This window comes from Ostrinia nubilalis, chromosome 13 (genome assembly GCF_963855985.1).
Source record: "Ostrinia nubilalis chromosome 13, ilOstNubi1.1, whole genome shotgun sequence".
Lineage (NCBI taxonomy): Eukaryota > Metazoa > Arthropoda > Insecta > Lepidoptera > Crambidae > Ostrinia > Ostrinia nubilalis.
Window position 1 is genome coordinate 15224339 of NC_087100.1, and position 10506 is coordinate 15234844.

The following is a 10506-nucleotide window of genomic DNA, read 5'->3' on the forward strand; positions in this document are numbered from 1 at the left end:
CTGAACGACATTGTAAACGGGATATTCCGATCTTGGGATTTTCCATCAAAGATCGATGGCTTGGTGCTTACATCGGTGGAAATGGATACCAAGTCGAGAGTGGAAAATGATAGTCGATAGAGATTTTATAACATAATTTTACGAATATGTACCTTTTTAAAATGTATTTTTGAAGAAAAATACATAAGAGATTTTTACAAGGTGTTCATGATAAAATTATATTTTATTAATATTAAACATCAGACATCTATAACCAAAGAAAAATACCATTCATGAAAAAATATCATGTAATAAAATATTGTATTAATACTAAATTCTGCAGATTACACAAAACAGAAACGGAGACTACCATGCATTCTTTCACCACTTTAATAGTAACTCAAAGCCCCATAACCGCACGAAAAGACAACATTTCACTATCAAAAACGTTGTAAAAGACTAAACGAACATTATCATTCCCAAATGCAATAAAATAAATCTCCAGATCAAACCTCGGCGATAAAGCACGAACACCAAATGGAGCAGTATAACACCACTATCGCCATCGATCGAGATCCTTCTAATTGTTTGTAATACTATCTCAAGTTGAGATTTATAAGTGTTTAAACTTCGCCTTAATCCTGCCAGGGCTGCCAACATTACAGGTAAAAGATCATACTGACATACATAGGCTGACCATAGTGACTGAGTTTCTTGCGCTGCTTCTTCTCAGCACTGGCCCATTTATTGTCCTGAAGCAGTGGTAGGGTTAATACTGGGACGTGTAAAAGTGCCTACTTATTTGCAGAAATAAATGAGTTTTATGACTTTTCTACTGGCCAGTAAAGAAAAGAAAGACACTGTTTCCACGAAATCCAAAAAAAACAATAGGTAGAACTGAAATGCCCATGTTTTATTGTACAAGATGAATCTTTCCACACGTAATCGGCAGAAATAAGCCTCATAAAGAAGAAAAAAATAATCAAAAACGGTCATAGCTACGAGTATCAAAAGTGCCACTTGTGGTCTAAACTGAATAAATACTTTTGATTTTGATTTTGAAAACGACGTCTACTGTAAGTTTACTGCGCCCATCCTTAAACTAATAGCTCAGCAGTAATATATAAATGACGAATATAGGTACCTAAAAGATTTGTTAACAAAATATAAGTTGAAGAATGTTAAATTAACACAATGTTCAAATATCAGACTGAACTTTTCGCTCCAGAAACATAAGAGTATTTGAAACTGAGACACTTTGAACTCTTCAAAGTGTGAAAGTAAGACGTAACCCCTCAAGCTTATAGGAACGAAGAAATCCTATAACATAGAAACTTTAAATTGAATCAATTCCACTCAATAACATTCCAGCCGCCATTCCGCGAGAAACTTGATATTTCCTAAGTTATGCTAAGCCAGACTATGGGCTAAGTTTACGGCTTTCGAGAAACCTTTCGGGATATTTCGAGAAATTTCGGAGCTGAAGGAAAGGTTCAGCCGATTTAGATAGGCCTTATTTTGTAACCCTAGATTCAGTGTCGATGAATTTAATAAGATTACGAAATGTTTTTGTTTTGGCTTTACGTATTTTCGTTTTTACCAAACTGAACTCTTTCTGGGGGATACAAAATACCTAGTGGAAATACAGAATTTGATTAAGATATTGCTAGTTTGACTAGAGTGGTATAAAAAATGTAGAGACCTTCAAGGTACAAATGAAAAATGAAAATGCATCTTCTAGGCTTTCCTTATAGCAGATTCATTGTTCTGATGATTATGACTCAGTGCTTCAAAGGTCACGTGAAAGAATAATGAAAGATCAGCGAAGGCTTCTAGCCAGTTACTTAAATATAACAGACAAGGAGGCTACGCTGGTGCAGCTCTCACGATTTTTTGGTAAGAGTAACAATTGGGCCCAACCCTGATGTCATACTTTATGAACCACCATTTTCGTAATGTGTCTTGTCAAAATCAGTAAAGCAAAAAATATGGTTTTCCACAACAACGAGCGAATTGAGTGCTATTTATTTAACCTTGTTTTAAATTCAGCAGCCTCTAACACTCTGGGTTCTACAAATATTTTCTTGTTCCTAAAATAATATAGAGCTCACAAAGGTTCCAAGGAAAATGAATATAATGGAGGATAATATCACAGTATTTCAAGTGGGTAGGTTTTTTTTTAGGATGCGAGTAAGGTCGTTTTCACACTAGCAATTACTGCTCTGCGTAAAGTTAACTATTATTTTCGTTTTAGTGCTTTTAGTTTTAGCGTTGATTTACATATTGATGAATTTGCGTTAACTATGACGGATTGATTTGTTGCGCCATGATTGGTATTATAAATAGTACCTAGTTTACTATAGCATTAGGATTTTAAATAATATAAATCGCAAATCAACCAATGAGCTAAGGTAATTAATTATTCGAAGAACGCTAATTGTGTTCACTGAGTTAAGAGATTAAGATAAAATATCTTAAAAGTATTACTCGAATCGAGTGGGTACCTATTATTTAAATTTACTTGTTGTACCAGAAATTGTGTGTAAGACCGATGTTTTAAATGTTTAGCGAGAACTTGACGACGGCGATGACGCATGTATTTTCCGAGCTTAATGAAAATTACGGCTTTTAAAAAGTACATTTTTTGGGGTAAAATAGCCGACACTTCTTACAACTAACAATACCACAGTGTGCCAGTGGTTCGTACTAATGCCAATGTCTTTCTTTACTTGCTCAAGTTAACTTTGTCACCAACATATCCCCATTTTGGGGCTCATGTAAACTCTGTCAACATTATATTCCCCCATTTTGGGCTTTGCCCGTCACCGTAACTCGTACTGATTCACTCAAACGAAGTCATAACACCGTGACATACGGCTTGTTGCACTGCCAACTGCAAAACACGTCATTTTGCAGATTTATTGCAGATTAACAAACCGACAAATATTTTGCGTGTAAAATGTCAGATTAATTCGTTGAATTCATGATGAAAGCCCCGAGATTTAGAGCTCGGGTTTTATTTATACGAAACATTACCAGTCTTACTGAATTAGTGGATTTTATTCGGTGAATTTATAACTGTAGCTGGAGGTAGCTTCTGTGTCATTAACCCATATGACTGTCTTTGAATAAGTACCTACTCGTAACTTATTATCATCATAGAACAATGTCATGAAAAATGTTGCCAGAATTGTCGAGAAGCGATAAGCTTAAATACGATAGCTCTCATTAAAATTAATAAACATGATGGAAATCTCTTCTTTTTAGTTAAGTAGGTACTAGTGGGGGAGGACTATGTTCAGCAGTGGACGTCCTATGGCTGAATTAATGATGATGATGATGAGGTAATAGATAGTAATTTTTAATACACAAATTATATTTATTAATCTTCCCACTAACCCCTCCAGTTAATTAAGTTAAATTTAAGCTAGCTTTAGGAGTGGGTTCAAAACAATACTCGTAGCTTAACGATGACGGAGATCGAACTAGCGTAACTGTAGCGATCGACAGTTCAAAAACTAGCTACTATCGCCTAAAATTATAATTTGTGTTCCGTGTATTGGATTTCAATAACATCAAATTCACGCAAAACTTAAAATAATGACAATACAATAGTTGTGACTAAAACATGCACAATGTACGCAGATGTCAGATTTCAATTACAATGGGAACAAATATATTTACAAGCGATACATAATGCAAAACAATCTCAAAGTATAATGAGATGGTTTACAAGCAATGAATAATACAGTAACGAGAAAAACTGTAACTAATACGAACAAGTGACTTTATTTTAAAGAATTAGGTTTTTGCAATGGACTCTACATTAGTTTTTCCAACTTTATTGTAAGGATGTCAAACCTAGGCGCTAACAAGATATCGTTGAAATAACCATTATGAAAAAAAAAATAGTAATGTTTGAAAGTATTCTACGACAGAAAATAAATAGAATCTCAACTCAAGAGACTTCATCTCTGATTTTACCATTTGGTTTTATGTCACATTATACACGACAAGGTCTACTTAGTCCTGAAGTTGACCAAACATTGTCAAAATTAACCAAACTTAAACAACGAGTAACAAGTTCACAATAACAGGACGTTCTTAGAATTAAATCTTATCGCCTGGTTAAGGAAATAACTTTTTTCGTCGTCCCTTATTTATCCGCAGGGCTGCCAAACGTCCGGATTAGTGTTAGGCATCCCGGACGCTTGTCCGGACAAATTAAGCGGCGTGTTACAGAGCCGGGCTTTTGTCGGGCAGCTATGCATCCAAGATTGCAGCTGTCCGGATTAACTGTACATTGGTTACGCCATTCGGAAGCGAGTACAAACTGGACAGTGTATTGTTTAGCTTTAGTGGCAATCACAGGCGTATCACTTTCATACTATTGTTTAATAAAAATAAAAACCTTTTTCTATGTCCAACTTCTTGTTCTTAGGGCTTAGAAGACTAGACGCAGACTTTCTCTGTCTGCCGAATATCATAACTCATTATTCAGTATTTGTTTTAGTAATACATAATTAGAGCTGATTTCTGCAATGACTACAGACTTTATTTTTAGAGCAGTGAATTTTGTGTTAAAATTAAATTCAATAAACTTATGCACTCTTTTTAAAATATACGAGTACTTACAAGCACACATTGCTATTATAAGTGCTTCTTTAAATTTACTTTTCAACTACTTATTAGTCCGAACTGTGGTCACATTTTAAATTTGATGGTGACCCTAAGGTCGGGCGATAATGGTGCGCCCACGCGCCCTATGATTTGTGGCATCCTACCATATTATCATAAACTTACAACATACTATAGAGTATGGACGTCCCAAGGATGCGTTTGAAATTAACTCCATCTATGGTAAGGACGTTGGGTTTATAGAGTGCGGGACTTTTATAGGTTTTTGTTACACCTCCGTGATACTATAATTTGATGATTACAACATAATTTATGGTTTTGAAGTCACTTGACTTTCTTTAAATATGCCATAATTAAATACGGATACAAATAGCTCTCGAAGTTGGACCTACCTAACTGGACTGTTTGTCCCAGGTATACATAATTGTCGACAACTTCGAGTGTAGAGTCTCCAACCTTCAGAGGAGTGGGTGCAACACGGACATTAGACATGATTTTTGTCTTGTCCATGTTCATTCTGAGGCCCACTTGTTGAGAGGCTCTACTGAGGCCATCGAGCATGAAGACAGAGGATGGCAGAGCCATTTCGTCGGGGCCGGAGATATTGGAAGAGGTCGAGAAGTTCTACGGACAATTATACACGAGTGTACGTGCACCTGTCACAAATCTAGCCGAAGACCCAAGAGCTAGACTGACCCGACACTATACCGAAGATATCCCGGACGTCAGTCTGTACGAGATTAGAATGGCTCTCAAACAGCTGAAGAACAACAAGGCACCGGGTGATGATGGAATCACGGCTGAGCTTTTGAAGGCAGGCGGAACGCCGGTACTGAGGGCTCTTCAGAAGCTGTTCAATTCCGTCACCCTCGAAGGAAAAACGCCTACGACATGGCACAGAAGTGTGGTGGTACTCTTCTTCAAAAAAGGTGACAAAACCTTATTGAAGAATTATAGACCCATCTCACTTCTGAGCCATGTCTACAAGCTGTTTTCAAGAGTCATTACGAATCGTCTCGCTCGCAGGCTCGACGACTTCCAGCCTCCCGAACAAGCCGGTTTCCGAAAAGGCTTTAGTACCATTAGACCACATACATACGCTAAGGCAGATTATACAGAAGACCGAGGAGTATAATCAACCACTTTGCCTGGCGTTTGTGGATTATGAGAAAGCCTTCGATTCGGTCGAGACCTGGGCAGTGCTACAGTCTCTCCAAAGGTGCCAAATTGACTATCGATATATCGAAGTGTTGAGGGGTTTGTACAAACACGCCACAATGTCGGTCCGCCTCCAGGATCGGGATTCGAAACCTATCCAGTTGCAGCGAGGGGTAAGACAGGGAGACGTCATATCTCCAAAACTGTTTACCACCGCCCTGGAAGATGTCTTCAAGCTTCTGGACTGGAACGGATTTGGCATAAATATCAACGGCGAGTACATCACCCACCTTCGATTCGCGGACGATATCGTAGTCATGGCTGAGACCTTGGAGGATCTAGGCACAATGCTCGATGGCTTCGTACAATGTACAATGGCCGTTGGGGCAGGAAAGTTCTCGAGTGGCGACCACGGGCTGGAAAACGTAGCGTGGGCAGGCCTCCTACTAGGTGGACCGACGATCTGGTAAGGGTCGCGGGAAGAGCCTGGATGCGGGCAGCGCAGGACCGTTCATTGTGGAAAACCTTGGGGGAGGCCTTTGTCCAGCAGTGGACGTCATTTGGCTGAAACGAATACGAACGACGAATACAAATAGCTCTACATTTTACAGTTTTATAACAAGTTGTGATTGGAGTTTATAAATTGGACATTATCAGTTTTTTTTCCTAAATAGAGAAATGATACAGTGAAGAGTTAATGAGTATTATGACTAGCTAAAATACATTTTTAGACATTATACGAAAATAAACTCACCTTGTAGCGAGTCAACATTGTTCCAATCGGATACTATTTGTCGTATAAATATTCATAAGTTATTTACTGCATTCGTAATCATAGAAGGTCCAAGTTCAGTCATTCATGTAATGCATCAATAACGTAATTATATTCGCATCAATTACAATTGGAGTTTACTCGTAGATTGAATTATTTGTGACCCTTTCTTACTGAGTCCGTTTAGTTCAATTGATTTATATCCAGTGTAATTAAGTTTTACTGCTTCACTACTGACGGATAGCCGTTCCGCGTTATAATATAATATGCAGCTTTATGGCGCTTATAATCTTGATTATGAAAGTAATTAAAAAGCATGCCATGATAGCGCTGACGCTATCGTATTTTCATTGAGTAAATAATTATCTTTAGTTAAATATCTGGTGATAGTAGTTTACTGCCTTATGTTTTCTCAAAACGTAACCCACTCTTTATGTTTGCTATTTTTGTCTTTTGTTGGTTATCTAGAAAAAACATTCATCAAAATAAGGAAAATTATAAGTACATAGACTACAGATCCGTTTGTTCCGTAATTTGTGTTTTTTGTGATGTTATTGTGAAATGAATTTTATTTATATTTCCAGATTTTAAGTGTACACTTTTTAAATACCTTAGTTGTAGCAGTAGATATTATTGTTGTTGTCAAAATCATACAATATAGTATGTTTTATTTTATTATTATAGCAATATTTAAGTCTACCTGCACATTTTAGCAGTCTTAAGGCTGTGCGTCAGGCTTTCTATCAGCCGAAGTAACTGTATTTACATAACTTTAAAACGTAATAAAACTACGCCTTAACATAAATTGCATATTATTATGTTTATCTGCGAAGTATTTTCCATTTATAGACGTAATGTACAACTTGACTGTAAGCGATTCCTGATTCTCTGTCCAAGGAAACTAAATACCTATTATGAAACTAAATAAATAAAGTATCAAAAATGAACTTAGTATTAAATCGTGTCATGAAAATTTTTCATGTACTCGTACCTATGGTTTAAGTAGAGTTCGTTGGGATGTACAGGAAATCCAACGTGTCTTGTTTATGTTTATAGATGCACTAAGACATAGTTGGATTTATGCCAAAGGATTAACACTAATGATGTATTGGGCTACAGTTAATATCTAAAGCCTCTCAATTACTATTATTGCTACTAAATACAAGTTTTACACGCCAATGTAATAACGTCAATATCCATTAAATATCCTGCACTAAAGTGAAGTTTATTGCAAGATTAAAATCAACTGTAATGTTGTAGCTGGGTCAGATAGTCAGTTAGTCAGCGGGTACTGACTGACGTCTGAATACGTAATGCTCAAGCAATCTGTGATAAATACAAATAAATATTTGTTTGTAGCAGTTCGCCGTTGACTTAACGAGATACGTTGGACACATCGTTTAGTGATAATGGCCGCCGAGATAAAATTACAAGTTAGATTAAATTGTGCTTCGTTGAAAATGTCATGCTGCGCTGAAAATGAATGGTCCAATGCAGTTTCTAACACACGCTCCATAGCTTATGGGGGAATAAAATTTAAGATGCACAAGACGCGCGCATCAACACAGATCTATGCATTTCAAAAACTGATCTCCGCAGTTTCGTAATTCGTGAGAGTCAAGATTATCTGAAAACGGGTTTTGAAAAGCACTCGTTTGTACAGTATGATGTCGCCCGGGTTTTAATGAAGTACTCAATTATTCACGCATTCTTACGTATTTAAGATACGACTTGTTTTAACTTTTATGTGCGGGAGACACGCTTTTTTCGACGTAATTTATAAAGTGTCCATAAACGTCTCGTCTAATTTACGGCAGCCCGTAAAACGATAGAATATGAAATGAAGATTTCACATCCCGTCTCTACACGGGAACGTTTCGTAAACTGCAACAAAGTTCGCGAGAGTGAACTCGAACAATACAAAGACAACAATACGGCCGAGTTTCTATGCAAATGAACATGAAAACTGACCTTTGCATTCGTTAGCGTCGCGGGCCGTGGCGCGGCCCCAGGGCCGGTCGAAGTGGAAGGGCTTGCAGCGCTCGCAGTCGCGGCCCGCCGTGTTGTGCTTGCAGTCGCAGGCCAGCTGCGGGGCCCCCGTGGCCCCCGCCTCCGCCTCCGCCTTGGCCAGCACGCAGCGCGACGCGTGCCCGTTGCACTTGCAGCGCCCGCCCACGGCGAAGTCCGACACGGCGTAGTGCTGCGTGCCCGCCGCCGCCTGCAGCTTGCCGTCCGCCTCGTCGCCCTCGGCCACCATGTGCAGGCGGTTGAACACCACGCGCACGTCCGTGGCCGTGACCCAGTCCTGCAGCACGGGCGAGGTGTCGAAGCCGGCGGCGCTGGGCCGGCCCTCCAGCGTGCTGAAGGCCAGGCGGGAGCCGCCGGCGTCGCCGAGGCGGTGCGAGTCGGAGCAGCGCGCCTCCTGCTCGTTGGCGGCGGTCACCGTGGCCTTGTTGGGGCGCCCGTACACGCGCCGGCACTGGCTGGAGTAGAACTGGAAGGGCTGCCACGTGAGCCCGTAGTCGGCGCTCTTGTAGATGGCCACGGAGTCGGGGCGGGCGGCGCGCGGGCAGAACTGCAGGCTGACGTAGGTGAGTTCGTACTTCTTGCCGAGCGAGAGCGTGAGGGAGACGTTGTCGGGCGGCGAGTCGTAGGCGGCGGGCGGCAGGGGGGCGGAGCGCCAGCAGGTGACGTCGTGCGGGTTGTTGAGGTCGGTGAGGTGCTGCGGCGGCTGGCGGCGGTCGGGGCGCGCGGCGTCGCACACGCGGCAGGCCTGGTCGGGCGGCTGGTCTCCGGGCGGGTCGCAGAGGCGCTCGGGCCCGCGCCGGCCGCAGACGGAGGAGGCGAGCACGGGCGCGCCGAAGGCGGCGTTGACGAAGTCGGGGATGCAGCGGCGGGGCCGCTCGGCGTCGTCGTAGCAGGGGTCGGGGGGCGCGGCGAACGCCAGCGCGGCGAGGGCGAGCGGAGCCAGGGCGCGCATGGTGCGTGCGGCGTGCTCGCGTGCCGCCGGCGGACTGGCCGCCGCCGCCGACCGCCACCGGCGGGGCGGGAGCTTTCCGAGCTTGTGGCCGCACATATTGAGCGACTTTGTTGTTATTGGTGAGTTTGTTTTAATTTAATGCGCGCTAAGATCGCTTCCGCAACAGGTAGAGCTTTGTTACGTTAGATGCACTTTTCTTGTTTTACATTTAAGTTCATAGACAGTATTATCCTGTGTCTGTAAAGAAAAACTTTTTCGCAATAATTTAAAAAGTAGCTTAACTACTTACCAAAGATACAGACTTATTACATATCTAATTTAGAAATAATTTTGGAAATTCAAATTACTTTTAAAATAAACAGAAATAATCGTAGTTCTTTTTCTGACTTTTTTTTATTACATTTATCAATTTATTTATAAAATTCTACCGTTACTTTAAAATCAAACAATCGGTGACCAAACCAAAAAACTGTGATCCCAAAAATATCTAAAGAATTTATGTTGTAAGTGAAAAAGTTCTCGCTGCAAGCTCGCCCAGTGTGAACAGCCCGGCCGGCCAGACAGCGCGTTGTGTCAAAGCGCGCCAAGAACGCAAGCATCGTACCTGGCCAGCTAATAGCGGCCTACCCCTGTGGGACGCGATTTTTAATTACTAAAAACTTCCGCAAATTCAATTGCGTGCTTTTGCACATAAATGACGCAATAAGAAAGCGTTTTGAAATGTCTTCAAACGCTCCCGAACTTTCAACAACCTTTCGAGGGGTCCGACCGCCCCTTTGTTTGTTTATTTGAAATCAAAGCTTAATTCTTATTAGACTGTATTGTTATGATTGCAATTCTGTGAATGCCGTTAATTAAGGAAAAGTAATTAGGATTTATTATTTTGGTTATTGCAGTTTACAAAGTCAAAGTCTAAATTCCTTTATTTGCATGGATTATTAAAAATAGCGCTTACAAATAAATAAATAAAAACCTTTAT

At 40.7% G+C, this 10506-nt stretch overlaps 1 protein-coding gene across 1 annotated transcript in view; it reads right to left on the reverse strand.

Annotated features, from left to right (window-relative positions):
- LOC135077354 (netrin-3-like) overlaps positions 1-9623 on the reverse strand; it is a 197599-nt gene extending 187976 nt beyond the window's left edge. The window contains exon 1 of the mRNA XM_063971878.1: positions 8519-9623. Coding sequence (XP_063827948.1) covers positions 8519-9623 — 1105 coding nt within the window. The remainder of the gene's footprint in view (positions 1-8518) is intronic.
- Between the last annotated feature and the right edge of the window lie 883 nt (positions 9624-10506).